General features: G+C 29.6%; 1 protein-coding gene across 4 annotated transcripts in view; it reads left to right on the top strand.

The window, feature by feature from the left end:
* The first annotated feature begins 1,591 nt into the window (after positions 1-1,591).
* Positions 1,592-17,919, top strand: part of LOC117177665 (guanine nucleotide-binding protein G(s) subunit alpha) — a 165,416-nt gene continuing 149,088 nt past the window's right edge. For all 4 annotated transcript variants that reach the window (XR_004467735.1, XR_004467734.1, XR_004467733.1 and 1 more), the window contains exon 1: positions 1,592-2,782. Coding sequence is in view for 1 of the 4 variants with exons in the window: in XM_033368481.1 (XP_033224372.1) it covers positions 2,650-2,782 (133 nt within the window). In the remaining 3 variants the exon portion in view is untranslated. The remainder of the gene's footprint in view (positions 2,783-17,919) is intronic.

Below are 17,919 nucleotides of genomic sequence, written 5' to 3'. Positions count from 1 at the left end.
ATCATTTTTTTAATTGAAAAATTATGCAAATAATGCGAAAAATTTCCAAATTTTGGGATGGCATTTTAGAGGCGAAATGATTGAAATGAAAGTTTAAAGATATTTAAGTATGCAAAAATAATTAAATAAATTAGCAAGCGGAGTGTTTCAGAATTAAGAAATTTTCAGTGTACCGGGGACGTTTACGAATCAGTTATAGAAGATACAGGAAAAGAAAACGTCCCCGGTTTAGTAAAAATTTCTTAATTTGGAAAAGTTTCGCTTGATAATTTATAATTTTTGCATGACTAAATATTTTAAGTTTCTTTTCAATAAATTCGATTAAAGACTATTCTATTTAAAAAAAAATTATATTAAATTCTATTAAAGACTATGAAAAAACTATGTTTTTATTTAAATAATTTTGAATAACAAGAAAACCAGGAGTTTTTTCACATTTAATTTTTTTTCTATTTTGCGTTTTTTTTAGTAAAAAAATATATTTTTTCAATTTTTATACAGCTATTTTTTAACTAAAAAGCTTTTGATAATAAATCAGGTCATTTGGAAAAATCCACTCTTATACCTAAAATTTAAACTACAGAACCGCTTCGATCTTTATTTTTCATACATGTATAACGAACCAACATATATAACTAGATAAATAAATATATGTATTTTGCTAAAATTTTAGAAAATTCTTCAAAATATACAAAGGCATGTTTGTCTAGCTCATTTGAGTGTACTTATATTAATTATATTTCAACTAGGGCTCTGATGCTCTATTCTCAGTTTAAAAAAAATTTTTTTTTTAAATTGCACTCAGAAAAAACCATTTTCAAAAATCAAAAATTTCAACACAATATTTACATTTTTTAAAATTATAAAGCCGCCAAATATGAACCATGTAATTGATTACGTAACAATTTTGAACCTGCCCTTGATTTTGCACGATTTTTCTCAGTTTTTTTGCGTCTGTGGGAAAAATTGGATTTGTGGTCAAATAACAAAGGAATATAGTTTCAATCCCAGTCGTTGGTGCGCTGCTATTTCGTAGCCTTCCAAATTGACGTTTCCTGACGTTTCTCATTTGTCAAAGAGCCATTTAAATAAAAAGGCGGCAATTCGAAATAACAATCCCATTCAAACCTTTTCTCCAATATCCCATATATAAGCAACAGTTGAATACATTTTATTCCTCCTCCCAATTTTCCCAACCACAAGAAAATGCCATTTTTCCTTCTCCAAAAACGATTATTGAATCCTCATCATTTTTTTTGTTTTTACCTTGCAAGACTTCGGGCTCACCCGAACTCGACTTCGGGTGATTTCGGGTCGAGTGCGGTTCCAGGGACGTCTCAATGCAATCCCTTCTCTAACCAATTTTCCCGTAACTTAAAAACTTCCCCAATCCAATATCTCTCATTAATTTGAAATGATTCTTTCAGAAATCAACTAGATTCTGAATTTCTAGGTTAATTTCAAAAAATTGTTTTTCTTTTTTTGAATATAAAACCGACAGAGAATCGAGCGAATCAACGAACCGAAAAGAGGTTAGGAACCCAGGGTACTGGGGATCTTAGCCTCACTCCTTTTCTGTTCGTCTCCTCGAGCAGAGCAGACGACATGTTAGCTGCAGGGAGTACCTCGTCTTTTTGGTTTTGGCCGTGAAGAGCTTCTTCGGGGAGGTGTTTGTGCGGTGCAGTGTTATTGCGGGGGGGATTGGGGATTGGGAAAAAGCCCCCGAAGTCAGGAACAATTTCTCCAAGGAGTCAAGGCAAGTTGAGGGAAGCCAAGATTTCCTGGTTCAGCTCCTGGAGAGAGCTAACAAAATCAACGAGAAAATAGGGAAGAAACAATCAAATAAGAATATAAAAAGTATGAGAGAAGCGAGAAAATAAGAAGCAGTCAAATCTATAAACACCAGGAGAGAAGGAACCTAGTAAATAGGAATCCAGAGAGAATATATGAAGCAATGGAAATGGAATGGCCTTCTCTCTTTTGGGGTAGTGGCTGTTGAACCCAGAAAAACTAACCTTAAAAAAGAGAGAATTGTGATTAGCTGTGCAGGAAAAGTGGAAATTTGGAGTGTTAACCGGTGAATCGAGATCAGTCTCAAGTGACGAATCAATAAGGGCAGGTGTCGGATTCTAAGAAGACAATTTCCAGAATACTTCACGAAAATGCGCCTAAATCTTCTTTTACCTCTTTTTCTCTTGCCTCGTTTTGACTGAAGTTTTGACTTTCATTTTTTTCTGGTGTGGCTGCTGCACGCGGCACGGTTTTTAAAGAGAGAAGGTGAGGAGTCGAGAGGGAGTCAGAGAGAGAGAGAAAGGAGAAGTTCCCGGCGACGTGCTGCTGCTGCTGGAAGGTGCGAAGTGAGCCATTTGTGAAGTGAGAGGGGGGAGGGGTATTGAGTTAGAGAGAGAGAGAGCTGCAGGCCCGAGAGAGAAAATTACGTGGGAAATTACGAGAGTGCAAAAAATATAGTGAGGATAAGGAAGAGAAGGGGTGTGTTTAAAAAACGGTGCGGTGGAGGGAAGTGTGTTTTTGTGGAGAAGTTACATTTAGGGGTCTGTGTGGTGAGTTGGGAGTGATAAAGAGGGAGAGTGAGAGAGAAGGAAATATAGTGAGTGGGAAGGGCAGAAGGGCAGGTGTCTCTCGTGTGTCATGGGGTGTTTCGGCAGCCAGGCCAAGTCAACCGATGACACCAAGAACCAAAAGAGGCGCTCGGACGCGATCACGAGGCAACTGCAGAAGGACAAGCAAGTCTACAGGGCGACACACCGGCTTTTACTCCTCGGTAAGAAATAAGGGATGTTTTTTTTATGTAGGATGATAGGTTTCTACGATCTGGGGGAATCCAGGAAAGGTTTATTAAAGCACTGGCAGAATGTCAGAGATTTGTTATGATAGGTGGCAATAACAAGTTGGGTTCGGTCGACACTCGACCGGGGACTGAACCTACAAATCAATATAATTTGCAAACGAGAATTTAGATTAAGAGGGTTGATGTTGAAGAGAAAAGGCAGGGATCTGAGTGAAATGTATTTTTTTGATTTTTCTAAAGAATTTTTAATTCTAGACTTGAGGTCCCCGGCGCGATGTGAGTCTGGGAGGTTGCGTCTGATTGTTAGTTTGTGTATTTTAGGTGTAAATACATAGCACTCCGGAAAAGGACCACTGACCGTGGTCAAATTATGTGCAATCGAGTCGATAATTTTTTTCTTTAATGTTAGGAATTGAGGATGACGAGAAAAAGAATGACAGTGTTTATAAAGTGCCCTAATTTGCACCTCGCTGCATACCCTAAGTTTATTTACACTTGAATTTGGCGGTTGTGACTAGAGTTAGGTAATAACTTGAGTTACTGAAAAGTTATGTTATTTGCAACATTTAAAGTAACTTCGTTATTATTTTCAAAAGTAACTTGTAACATAACTGAGTTGCAATTTTTTGCAGTATCTTGGACGTTTAATTTTAGTTACTTTGAAATTATTTTGTGTTTTTGTATATTATCTCATACTAAGAGAGTTTTATGGCTAGAAGATTAATTTCTTTGTGTTGAGAGTTTATCTATTTTGGTTGAAAATTCACGCATTTTGTTAAAAATTCAAATTTTTTGCTTGAAAATGAAACTGTTTTATAGAAAATTTGACTTCTTGGACTGAAAATGCAATAATTCAGTGGACATTTTGTTTTCTTTCTTGTTTCAAAATTCGACTTCTTCGATTAAAAATTTATCTCATTTGGTAAAAAGATTTAATTAATTTTTTTTGAAAATTCAACTATTTTGGTGGAATATTAATCTAATTTGTTCTACGATTCAGCTACTTTGTTGGAAATTCTTTTTTGGTTGAATTCAACTGTTAGATTTCACGCTAAAATCTTTTTCGGTAGAAATAATATCGACCATTCTATTTTTCGTTATAGATTAATCTACTTTGGTCGAAAATTCATGCGTTTTGTTAAAAATTTAACTATTTTATTTGTTTCAAATTTATTTCTTGTTTTGTTAAAACTTCATATTTTCGTTTTGAAAATACTACTATTTTTTGGAAAATTCATCTTCATGGTTAAAATTACGGCTTTTTTATTTAAAATTTATATCTTTTGGAAAAAATCTCTTTTGTTTTTTGTTGAAAATTCCACTATTATGCTAGAAAAATAAACTGATTTGGTTGAGGATTCAGCTATTTCGTTGAAAATTCTTCTTTTATGGTTTAATTCAACCAAATATTTAACAAAAAAATAGTAAAAAGTGCAACTAGTTGGTTGATGAAAAACGGACGTTTTTGTTTGAATTCAATTCTTTTTTTTAAGTGATGATTTTGGTAAAAAATTCTTAAGAAGGTTCAGCTATTTTTTTTAATGTGTGTTTTCTAGCTGAAAATTTACCTACTTGGTTGAAAATTCGTTTTTTTTCTTCAAGATTCATAATGTTAGTTGGAAATTCATCACTTTGGTTGATTAATTTTTCGTTGGTGGAAAATTCAACTACCTGGCTAAAAATGAACTTTTTTGATAGAAATTTAACCCTTTTATTGAAAATCCATGTGCTTGGTCAAAAATGTAACTACTTTGGTAGGTTATCCAAATTTGGTTGAAATGCAACTTTTTTGATTGAAAATTCGTCTTTTTGACTTACATTTGTCTAATTTAATTTTTAATTAATGCCTATTTATTTCAAATTGGGGTTTTATAAATGAGCATCTTAAATATTTTTATTTATAAATCATAAAATTAACTATTTATGTAACTTGAAGTTACTTAAAAGACACATTTTTAGTTTTTACTTTTATTCGGGTTTAATAAGTAAAGAAGGGTCCACTTTTCGAAGTGGCATTTTGATATTTAAGGTTAGAAATAAGAAGTGCAGTTCTTATCCTTACTAACAATAATAGGTAGATTTATTAATCTACAATTGTTTTGGCTAGTTTTGTTTTCAATTTGATTGGGATTCCCCCCTTTCTTTACCTAAGCCCCTTTTCCCTCCTTAAATTTGAAAAATACCCTAAAACTTCTGAAATTGAGAATTTTTACTCAAATTTCCCCTTTCCTCGTTTTTTACAATGCTTCGATTCATTTTTTAAGAAGCGCGAACAGAAATTCAAAACATTAGAAAACAAGACGTTCTGAAAGAGGTTCTATTTGATGATACTAATTTAAAATACATCCTGTGTGGGGAAAATGGGAGATTTTTAACACAAAGAGGAGAATGAATTAGTTTAAATAAAGGTAATTTAAGTACTAATGTTAAATTAAAATCGAATCGCTTCAAATTAATATTATTTCGAATTAAAATATTGCATTTCACAAGCCAAAATGTTCTAAAAACAGGGAAATAAGGAAATTTTCCAGGAAAATGAGGGAATAAATTATTTAAAATAAAATTAATGTTAATACTATATTAAATTCAATTTTAAACGCTTTAATATTACTTTAAAAAAAGTTAACAAAGATATTAATAAAAAAATGAATTCTCAATAAGAAGTATATATTATTATTTTATATTATTATTTTTTATTAAAAAAAAACTGTTCAATTCATTTGAAAAATACGAATTTCCAACCAAATAGTAATTTTCAACCAAATTGTTGAATTTTCAAACAAAAAAGACAAATTTTCAAAAAAAAAAGTTGAATTTGCAACCCGAAAATATAAATTATCAACAAAAAATTTCATTTTCAACCAAATTCGAAAAAATCGATAAGAGTAAGAAATCAAAATAAATATATCTACTGATAAAAATACAATTTTTTAAGGTCAAAAAGAACATTTTTCTATTCTGTTATTTGTCTCATTTTCAATCTTGAACTTTTTGAACCTTACTCGGATATATTTTTGTCAGCAGAAAGTGCTGAATTGTTCAACAGATTTTTCAAAGCTAGCTAAAAAAATGTATAGCTACAAAAATGAGTAGAAGCGAGTGTCGATATAAAAAGTTTTTCAGTAAATGGAATCCCCTTAAAAATTCCTGGATCGTTTCATTTGTTTAAACCAGAGAAGGCAGGGATCGCGTCAGTGAATTTGATTTTGCAATTCTCAGGATCTTAAAATTAGCAGAAAAACCTATCCAATAAGTTTGAATGTCACTTTGTATCACGTGAAATAATGTACAAATAATTTAGTTCCGAGTTTTTAAGTATTTCCGGGTTTTTAATTTTAATTAAATTTTTAGTTTCATAAATTTTAAATCGTGCAAGGCAATAAGACTGATTGAATTCCAAATCCAGTATGTATCAAACATTTGAGTTAAAAATAGTTCAGTTTCATATTGTTTAATTTTAAAATTCAAATGTCACATGCATAACCAGAGGGAAATCATTAAACACGAGATATGACGAAGAATTTTTTTAAATTCGATTGATAATCTAAATTTAATTAATTTGGCTTATAAATTTATTAAAATAATTTTTTCGAAAATTTTATGATTTCATTTACATTTTATTATAAAAATAAAATATATAATTGGTGGGAAATAATAGGTATATGCTTCATACTTTCTATATAGTATTAAAAAATAGGGAACAGGGAAAATACAATACTTTTTTTTATAATATAGGTAACAAAATTTTTTCCAAACATTTTAAGTCTAAGCTCAGTTTTTTCCAAGTTATAAATTTAAACATTTAAAATGAAAGCGTTAAATATTCAACAAATGTTCTGATAAGTCGTTTCAGAAACATCCTGGCTGATAAAATTTGAAATTTAATTTCTAACGCCACTATTTGTACATTTTTTTAAATCAAAATTCTCACTACTATTCCAAGTTGTTAAATTGTGAATGGTTATTATTTTATTTTCAGGAAGTTTCAGAGTTTTACAGCAACATATCAAGAAATTGATAGAAAACTCGAGAATTTTGTTTACAAAACATTCTAAAATTAACCAATTTTATTTCATTCTTTGTTTTTTTCGTGGTTGGCTTTTAAAATCAAGAGTTACTAAATTCAAATTCTTTGTTTTTATTAAAACGTATTTAAACTGTTGTAAATTGCTATATACTGGTGGATTTTACTCCTATTTTTCTTTTTTGCACTTTGTAATAATTTTGGCATTATGATTTGATAAATAAATAATAAACGAATAATCCGAAATTAAAATGAACTTTTTAGAATATTTTTTATATTTCTAATTTAATAGTTTTTTTATATATTCGTACTTATCAGTGCCAGAATCAAAATTAAGTTAATAGGAAACAGTTTATTAAATCCGATTTCTGGTTAGAATGTCTTTTATTTTTAACTTAACATCAGTTATTTTAAATTTATAGGACTCGGTCATTTATTAAGGAAACATGATCAAGTTCAACAAAATATTAAAAACAATTATGTGTAAAAAGTAAGATGTTTGAACTTACCTTTTCTCGGCATAATTTGAGCAGGGAAGAAAAATTAGTGAAAAACACAACAAATTTTAATAAGTTTAATTATTATCATTTTTCGATAGGTATAAGTTACACACACACACACACACACACACACACACACACACACACACACACACACACACACACACACACACACACACAAATTATAATAGAGTGATGTTTATTATTGACACAAATTTATGCTATTTATATCATCTTTCTACTCACAGCTTTAAAAGCTTTCCCCCATCCCATCTACATTATGGTTCGAAAATGATATAAACTGAAATAGATAGTACTCACCAGTAATTATAAATATATCTGCATCATATTTCGCATGATTATTAATTAATTTTATTAAATAATGTCTAATTATTTGAGATACTACTAGGGAAAATAATTTTTTTTCAAGTAATTCTGTAATTAAATAAGAGGACGGAATGTAATTCTTACATTTCTTGCTATTGTTTTTTATATTTATATATGGGGCCGTGCATAAATTACGGAAGTTATCGGGGACCATTTTTTGCGCAGTTCGACACACTTCCTGTAGTCCTAAATTAACAAGTACGCAATGGAAAATGGGACTAAAAAATTCCCGAATTTGACAATTCCCGAATAATAAAGAATTTGAAAAATCCAGACAGAAAATTGTCGCATTATCAAATATCCGAACTAAAAATTTCCCTAATATAAACAATAAAACTTTTTTTACAAATATAATTTATTTATCTGAAATACAGTAATCAAATATTTTTATAACAAAAATATTTATAAGGTTTGAAGTTTCTAAAATTCTTGTTTAAATGTAAAATAACAATTGAAAAAAGGTATTTCCGGATGAAGAATTTTGTGTCCGAAATTCAAACAATAATTTTACAAACCTCAAACATTTCAAATAATTTCTGTATACAAATATTTAATTATTGTATTTTTAATAAATATTATTTACAAAAAAATTAATTGTTTAAATTCGGGAATTTTCAAATTCGGTAATATTATGAACTGTTCGGCAATTTTCCAATTTATAAATTTTTTCAGGAATTTTGCAATGTCGGGAATTTTATTTTTCGGGATTTTTAAGTCGTACCTCGAAAATTAACTTTATTTTCTTGCGAATTTTCCTGTTTTCTAACCTAATCTTTTTAAAGTAGGTGGAGTCCACGTAAACTGATGAAATATGATAGCCTGGTGGTGAAAAAATTTCTAAATTTAATTGTTTTAAGATACATTTAAAATTTTTTTAAAAAATCTTTTTTCTTCAAAATTTGGTGAAAAAATGAAAATAAAAAACACGTTTTCCAAAACGTGCAATTTTTTTTGTCGGAGGAAGGTATAAGTGTTTTTCGTTCTTTTTGCAAACAATTAATGTAAACAATAAGTGATTTGTTATGTAGTACGCAAATGATTATTTTCTATTCTTAGAGAAGCTCATGAAACGTGCAAAATGCAGATATGTAAACCTAACAGCACCAGGTCATCAAATCATGATGTCTCCTATTTCATAATTACCGAATTGCCTCATTGCCGAATTTTCGGCTCTTCATTTTTTTTTAAATATGCCTTGTGCTGCCAGCTTTACTTCAACACAGCAGCGCCACTCAAGGAATCGGCCAAAAAAGATTATATCAACTTCCCCTTTTTACATGAATTTCCGGCTCATTTTCGGCTCCAGGAATCCATTTAAACCACTGCCCTACCTTCATAATTAAAAAAGGGCCGCGAAGGGCAAAGGGATAAAAACTTAATATTCGATTTTTCTTCCTAACATTAATAAGAGCCTATTTAGGGCTCATTTTATATCCAACTATGGATTTTACTACTTAGCCCTTTTTATCAAATATGCCACGGTGCTACCAGTTTTACTGCAAGCCAGGTCCATTAAGCTGGCAGGACCACATTGCAAAAATGGTCTGAAAACCTATAGGGAATTTGGGCCCATTTAGGGCTAATTTAATGCCCCATTATCAAATGTAATGCTCTTGATTTAAACAAAAAAACCAGTGGTCATGCTAGCTTAACGTTAAGATAGCAGAACCACACATAGAAAAAAACTAATTTTTCAAAATTTCTTTGCTCTATAATTTAGGGCTCATTTAGGGCTCACTTAATGCCCTATTGTCAAATTTAATGCTTCGCAATTTTTCGAAAGAACCTGTGGTCATGCTAGCTTAACGTTAACCTAACAGGACCACACAGAGAAAAAAACGACTCAGGCATTATTTCTTTCCATAATAATTTAGGGCTCATTTGGGGCTCTGGCAATATGATAATGAAAAATTAAAAAACAATTTTTAATCAAATTTTTTTGAACAATTTTATTGAAAATGAATTAAACAAATTTCTTCTTCTATCCTACGTTAAGGCTCACTTAGGGCTCCATAAATATGATGTTTGAATTGGACAAAAAATTGTTTAAACAATTATTATTTAAACAAATTTAACACAAAAAATTATTTTCTTTTCGTTTCTCTTGTATGATTTCAGGCTCTTTTGAGGCTCCGGAAATATTATCGACCGAAGGTCGTGCGATATTTCCTTAGCCTTTTTTTTTGTCATATATGGTGTTGTGCCACCTTCACGTTACAAAAAATACGTGAAGAAAACCATAAAACCCATTTTTACTTCCCGCATAATTTAGGGCTCCTTTAGGAATAATTTGGGCCCGTAGTCCCAAATTTTGAGCTCTAGTATTTTTTGTGAAAAATAAAAAAAAATTTTAAACCTTTTTATTAATGCTTAATTATCATATTCCCAGAGCCCTAAATGAGCCCTAAATTATGCGAGGAGTAAAAATGGGTTTTATGTTTTTCTTTATGTATTTTTTATAACGTTAAGGTGGCACATCACCATATATAACAAAAAAAGGGGGAGGGGGAAAGAAATATCGCGCGATCTTCGGTCGATAATACTACAGGAGGCTTAAATGAGCCTGAAATGATGCAAGAGAAAAGAAAAGACATTTTTTTTGTGAATTTGTTTGAACAAAAATTTTTCAAATTTTTTAAAAATGTTTAATTATCATATTCCTAGAGCCCGGAATGAGCCCTAGATTATTCTATAAGGTGAGTTTTCTGTAAAATCATTTTTATTATGTTTTACAGCAATCTTAAACCAACTTGTTGTTAAGCTATTGCAAACATTATTTTTTACAACAAATACTAGAGCCCAAAATTTAGGACCACGGGCTCAAATTAGTCCTCAACGAACTCTAAATTATGTGAGGGGTAAAAATGGGTTTTATGATTTTCTTTACGTATTTTTTGTAACGTTAAGGTAGCAGAACACCATATATAATAAAAAAGGGCAAAGGAAATATCGCAAGACTTTCATTTGATGATATTTCAGGAGCCTTAAATGAGCCTGAAAATATGCAAGAGAAACGAAAATAATTTTTTATGTGGTAAATTTGTTGAAACAATAATTTTTTAACAATTTTTTGTTCAGTTCAAATATCATATTCATAGAGCCCTAACTGAGCCCTAAATTATTGTGGAAAGAAATCATGCCAAAGTCGTTCTTTTTCTTTGTGTAGTCCTGCTAGTTTAACGTCAAGATAGCAGAACCATAGGTTTAAAAAAATGCGGAGCATCAAATTTAGCAGTAGGGCATGAATTGAGCCCTAAATTATAGTGCAAAGAAATTTTGTCCAAGTAGTTTTTTTCTATGTGTGTTTCTGCTTGCTTAACGTTAAGATAGCAGAACCACAGGTTAAAAAAAAGCGCACCATCAAATTTGGGAATAGGGCATGAATTGAGCCCTAAATTATAGTGCAAAGAAATATTGTCCAAGTAATTTTTGTCTATGTGTGTTTCTGCTAGCTTAACGTTAAGATAGCAGAACCACAGGTTTAAAAAAATGCGTACCATCAAATCTGGCAATAGGGCATTAAATGAGTCCTAAATGAGCCCTAAATTATTGTTGAAAGAAATAATGCCTAAGTCGTTTTTTTTCTCTGTGTGGTCCTGCTAGGTCAACGTTAAGCTAGCATGACCATAGGTTTTTTCAAAAAATTGCGGAGCATTAAATTTGACAATAATGCATTAAGCTAGCCCTAAATGAGCCCTAAATTATAGAGGAAAGAAATATTGAGAAATTAATTTTTTTTATGTGTGGTTCTGCCAGCTTAACGTTAAGCTAGCATGACCAGCGGTTGTTTTGTTTAAATGCAGAGCATTACATTTGGAAATGGAGCATTAAATTAGCTCTAAATGAGCCCTAAATTCTCTATAGGTTTTCAGTTTATTTTTGCATTAATTATTTCACTTAATATTGATGATTATGGTTTGGGTGCAAACGTTACTTGCTTTAATAATGATTAAAATGTTAATGATAGCAAATTTTTTGTGAATAATTACATATAATGGCATTATTATCGATTGACCAAATGTGATGGCAACAAGTCATTGGCAGTTAATTCCAAGATAAAAAATTGTTTTATATTTTATAAGATAAGATAATATGAAGATAAAAAATTATTTATAAAATTGTTGAATACAATCATGGTTAGTCATTGCCCAAGAGTTGTAACAACGGTTGAGTTATTTGCAGTTAATTATATAGAAAAACGTAACTATATCTCCAAAGCATAGCCAAAGAGCTAATTAGTTAAATAATTTTAATTTACACAATTACTGAACTATAATTGCATGATAATTGAGAGTCGTTTGCATAATAAATGGTTTTCATTTTTTCACAAATGGGGCGAGCGGATAATTGTTTATAAAATTTGTTTATTGTATAACAAATTATTGATTAATTTCCATTGATCTTATCTAGATCTTATTAAATTAATTTAAATACTTTATTAATTATTATTATGTTAATTTTGATTTTTCAAATAATTTAAACATGATTTTCTCGAAAACTAGTGGCAAACTCACTTTCAATAGAACCCGATAGGAAAATCCAACTATTTTTGGTTGGAAGTTTATTCTGTTCGGTTGAAGAGTCTCGATTAAATTTCTGGTCATACATTTATCTTTATTGCTGGATAGTACCATTATTTGGTGTAAAATTTAATTATTTTCTTGAAAACATAGCATATTTTTTGGGGTTGAATGTCGTTGACAAACATTAGGTTTATTTGTTTGAAAATTCATTATTATTTTAGTTGAAAATTGAACTAATTTGTTGAAAATTCGTTTTTTTTCATAAAAATGATTATTTCAATAAAAATTTAACTAATTGGTTAAAAATTCAATTGTTTTCCTGAATACTTAATTTTTTTGAAAATTCACATTTTTGCGTTGAATATTCATTCAACAGTGTTGTAGAAAAATTTGCCCATTCCATTTTATCGTTTATTTATGTTTTGTTATGTAAACAAATTAAACTATTTGGTTGAAAATAAATTCTTTTGGTGCATAATACAAATTTTATGTGGAAAATTGATCCTTTTAATCTTCTGGGTTAAAAATTCATCGATTTGGTTAAAAATGTATGTATTTTGTGGAATAGTTCGTCTTTTTTATATGAAAATTTATCTCTTTGTCAGAATAATCGTTTGTTGTGGTTAAAAATGTTACTGTTTTGTTCAAAATGAACGTGTTTTGGTTGATGATTAAAATATTTAGTTGAAAATTGGTATCTTTTGTCCAATTTAACTGTTTTGTTGTTCAAAATAAAAGTCCTCCCTTTTTAAAATATCAACTTTTCCTCAATAAATTCGCGGAAATATTTTATTTGGCAAAAACTGTTGTTGCTTATGCACCGCCCCTTTGTTCAGTGATAAAATAAGGGGAAAGACGAAATTAAATCTTCAGGTTTTTATATTTAAACTTGTAGAATCTTGAATAGCCCATTTAAGTGTTCCGCCATTATACTTTCTAAATTTAAACTTTCCTATAGACGTCCAATTTAATATTTAAGTAAATTCAGTATTTCCAATTTGAAATTGTTTTCGAAATTTTGCAATTTTTTAATGAAAATATCCTTTAGCATTCATTTCTTAAAAATTGTAATTAAATTAAAAATGTTATTTTCTACTCTGAGGATTTAACAGTCACTTATGCAACGTTATATATTTTGCATCATGCCAATTGTTATTTTGCTTGGTAAACGGAAACTTGTTATCTGTCGCTACACGCAAGAAAGATAATATATCCTTCCGATTCTTTTCAAAAACCTGGTCCAAAAAATTCCTTTGTGTGGATAGTTCTCATTTATTTAATCAGATTAAATTACCCCTAAACTTACTTTATTGCCAGGATCATTTTGGATTAATGTTTAAATAATTGACATGTCAGCCTATTATTTTTCTTCTTCTACACAGAAGCTGTTAAAATTATACAACTTCTGTTTAAAAACTCATTTTCTTACGTACTTTTTCGATTTTAAACTAAAGTGTTTTTAATTTTTTATGTACACTTAATTTATCTGCTGTTACGAGAAAATCCTATTAGTCAAAGGAAGTTGAGTCAGTGTAATTTAAATATTTAGCGCCGGCGAGCAAACAAAAGAAGCTGTTAATAGCTGAACCATTCGTGAAAGCAATTTCAATTAGGTATACAGCTATATTATTACTTTTGGAAAGCAGCTTCGAACATCAATTTCTAAAGTACTTACTTTATACATTGAATTTTATTTGGGGAAAAAGAAATGATTATTTTGATCCAAAGAATTATTTATAGTTGAACAGATTTAATCGATGAAGATCTATTTGAATTATAAACGCAGTTTTGTAAAATTGATAGTTTCACAGGAATTTTCCAATAAAAAGGCGGCTAAGTAATCTATTAATTGTCCTTTTGGATATATGGAATTGTTTAAGGCTTCTCGGCCGATTACTGAAGTTAAGCAGAACTTGGCTCTGCTTTATTCGGATGGGGCCGTTGTACATTTCTAATAATAACAGGCCCCGTATTCGCCACACTATTTACACTATTTACACTTTTTTTAGCGATGACTATTTGGCTACTATTTCGAAAAAAATTATACTAAACTTTACTTTTCCCTGGAAAATATTTCTGAACTTCTTCTCTAATTGGCTAAAATTAGATGTCAGCCATCTCAATAAATTTTCCACTGAGAACATTAAGTTTCTACCAAAAAAAGGTGAATTATGAAGAAAATACATACATTTTTAATCAAATAGTTGAATTTCCAACCAAGAAGATTAATTTTCTTCCCAAAAAAAGAATTTTCCACAAAATTACATACATTTTTAACTAAATAATTTGAACAATGTACGTGATATTATTCCAAAATTAATTTTTTAATAGAAAATGTTGAACTAAATAGTTTAATTGATATGACGGATGCAACAACTCGATAAGCGCTCGAAAACGCGTAGAAGTATTGTCCAGTCGGGAAAATCTATCGATAAAAAAAACGTGGTCGAAACGTAAAACAAAATATACATTCGTATTCAGGTTGACGCGGCCGACAAATTTTTCGTATGAAACCTTTTGATTTGATAATTATTACTTAAGATAAACAATAAAAACTTAGATAATTTTCCGATCAAAAATCAATGTTTTGTAAAACACAACTCGCGATTATTCGGCCGTTTGTTGATAAAAATGCTTGAATTTGTATGGTGCATTCTCAATATATAAGCGACGACTTTAATGAACGCACTTTGTTTAAAAAGCTAATATTTGTTTGTTTGTTTAATAAAAAATTGATTCCGAATGAAAACCACGTTTTGCCAACTTCGACCAGTGGGACGGTCATCGAAGAAATGTTAGTTGAAGTAACTTATCGCGAGAAAGTTGTTCACTAGACTTTGAAAAACTTTTTCTGAAAATTTGAAGAAAGTCGGTTCAAAATTGTGGAAATGGCAGCGAGTTGAAGTCAATACACGCTGCCGCTGCAGTGCTCCGCTTATCGGACTTTTTCCTAAGCAACAAGCCAGCAGCGGCAAAGAGCAACAAAATGCTCCAGCGGCAGCGTGTTTTCACTTCAACTCGCTACCATTTCTACCATTTTTGACCAATTCTCTTTAAATTTTCAGAAAAACTTTCTCAAAGTCTAGTGAACAACTTTCTCGCGGCAAGTTATTTCAACTAATATTTTTTCGATGACTGTCCCACTGGTCGAAGTTGGCAAAACGTGGTTTTCGTTCAGAATCAATTTGCTATTAAATAAAAACAAACAAATATTAGCTTTTTAAACAAAGTGCGTCCGTTAAAGTCGTCGCTTATATATTGAGAATGCACCATGCAAATTTTAAGTATTTTTATCAACAAACGGCCGAATAATCGCGAGTTGTGTTTTACAAAACATTAATTTTTGATTGGAAAATTGTCTAAGTTTTTATTGTTTATCTTAAGTAATAATTATCGAATGAACAAATTTCATAAAAAAAGGTGTGTGCCGCGTCAAGCTGAATACGAATGCATATTTTGTTTTACGTTTCGACCACTTTTTTTTAATTGATAGATTTCCCCGGCTGGACAATACTTCTACGCGGTTTCGAGCGCTTGTCGAGTTGTTGCATCCGTCATCTCAATTTTGAAACTAAAAAAGATACATTTTTAACGAAAAATTGACTAGTTAAAATTTCATTTAAGAGAATTAATTTTTAATAAAAAAATGAATTTTTTACAAAAAAGATTAAATTATGTGCCAAATAATTGAATTTTCAAAACAAGAACACAAATTTTCTATAAAACATTTCAATTTTCAACAAAAAGTTTTTTTTTCAACCAATCATTCGAATTTTCAGTTAATAAAACAAAATGTTATCAAACAAACAAAAATGAAATAAAAACGAATTTTCAAGTAAAATGACGAATATTCAACCAAAAAATTAGCATCAAAGAAAGTAGTTCAACTTTCAACCAAGTAGTTGAATTATTAACCAGACAGTTTCATTTTTTACAACAAAATTGACTTTCTACCAAAAAGACGTATTTTAAAATTTAGGATGTTTAAATAGGAAAACAATCCAATTCAAAATCCTTTTTTAACGTATTTTTTACAAAATAGTTAAATTTTTAATAATTATGATTTAATATTAACAAGAAAAAACAAATTTTCATCTAAAATGATAAACGTTCAATAAAAAAAAACTAACGTTTAAGAATGTAGTTCAACATTATACAGAGTATTTGATTTTTCAAAAAAAGAGTAGCATTTTTTACACAAAATTGTACTTTCTACCAAAAAATACAAATTTTGAACCGAAACAAATTAGTTTTTAAGTAAGCATCAGTTTCAATGTTGACTATAAAGGTGAATTTTCAACCCAGACAAGCCAAAAAGACGAATTTTTAACAAAGCAGTTGCATTTTCAATCAAGAAGTATGCTATTTTAAGAAAATTTCTGAATTTTCAACAAAAAAATTCAATTTTTAACACGAGACATTCTAACCGAAAATAATGAACATTAAAAGAAAATAATTTTTCTCATTGGGTTTTATTAATTTAGTTCGCTTTTATGTGAAAAACGATACTTCATTAACATGAGTTATAATTATTGTTTTCATTTAGTTTATCTGTCAATAAAGATTGCGAATTTTCATTAATACGAATTTTGTTTCTTGATAAAATTGATTTATAAATGTTTCTGAAAATTATTGACAGTGCTACTACACAGTCTCTCTTAGTCACTTTTTTATCATTTTTTAAAGAAAAAGTCACTAATAGTCACTTTTTTATAAGGTTTTTATAAAAAGGTAGGGTTTTTAAGAAATCCTTTTCAATTATTTTCTTCAAAGTTTGAAAATATGAAAAAAGTATAATTTCCTCTAAAGAACAACATATTTCGCCCTCAAGAGATTCTGCGATTTCAAGTTTAGGGCGCTGTCTGATTACAAATGGATTCGGTCAGCGAGGATTGTTATTCGTAAGTTATTCTCCAAAAAACCGACGTTGATTACAGTTTACTTGTAACCACTATTAATGAGATCGCCGATGATCATAAACATATACCAAACAGTTGAATGTAACATGTACCTAAAATAAAAAATTGTTGCTTCAAAATGTGATATTTTTAAACCAATTTATTTCTATATGACCAAGGGTCGATCACTCCAATATTCCTGATACATACACTAAATATTCCCTTACGCGTATTCTTTCAATATTCCTAGATATTCTTGATATTCTTGATATTCTTTATTCTCTTTAATAGTTTTAATATTCCAAAATATTCCGAAATATTCCGAAATATTCACAAATATTCTGACATATTCCTCAATTTCCCTTTGGGCTCTACAAGTTTTTAAAGATTTCAATTGATTTAATATGATTAAAAAAAAATATTAAGAAATTTCAAGAGTTTATGTATCATTCTGTAATTACAAAACATTTGCAAGTGTTTAAAAGAATTTTAACGAATTTCAAAATAATTTATCGGGATTTAAAAATTCTTTTAAATTAAAAAAGATTAAAGTTCATGAATGAAGTTCAAAAGATTCCAAGTAATTGTAAACAATTTTAAAAGATTTTAATAAAGTTGAAAGTTTAAAGTTAAAAGTTTAAAGTAAATAATCGAATTTAAATGAGTTTTAAGATTTTAAAGTGCTTAAAAAATATAAATAATGTTCTTGAATTCTTTAAAGTCTGTTAAATCTCTTGAAATCTTCGAAAATTGATAAAAATTCTTTTAAATCTATTAA

The sequence above is a fragment of the Belonocnema kinseyi genome, chromosome 8 (genome assembly GCF_010883055.1).
Source record: "Belonocnema kinseyi isolate 2016_QV_RU_SX_M_011 chromosome 8, B_treatae_v1, whole genome shotgun sequence".
Classification (NCBI taxonomy): Eukaryota; Metazoa; Arthropoda; class Insecta; order Hymenoptera; family Cynipidae; genus Belonocnema; species Belonocnema kinseyi.
Note: the sequence above shows the minus strand (reverse complement) of the source record. Positions and strands in the feature narration are given on the sequence as shown.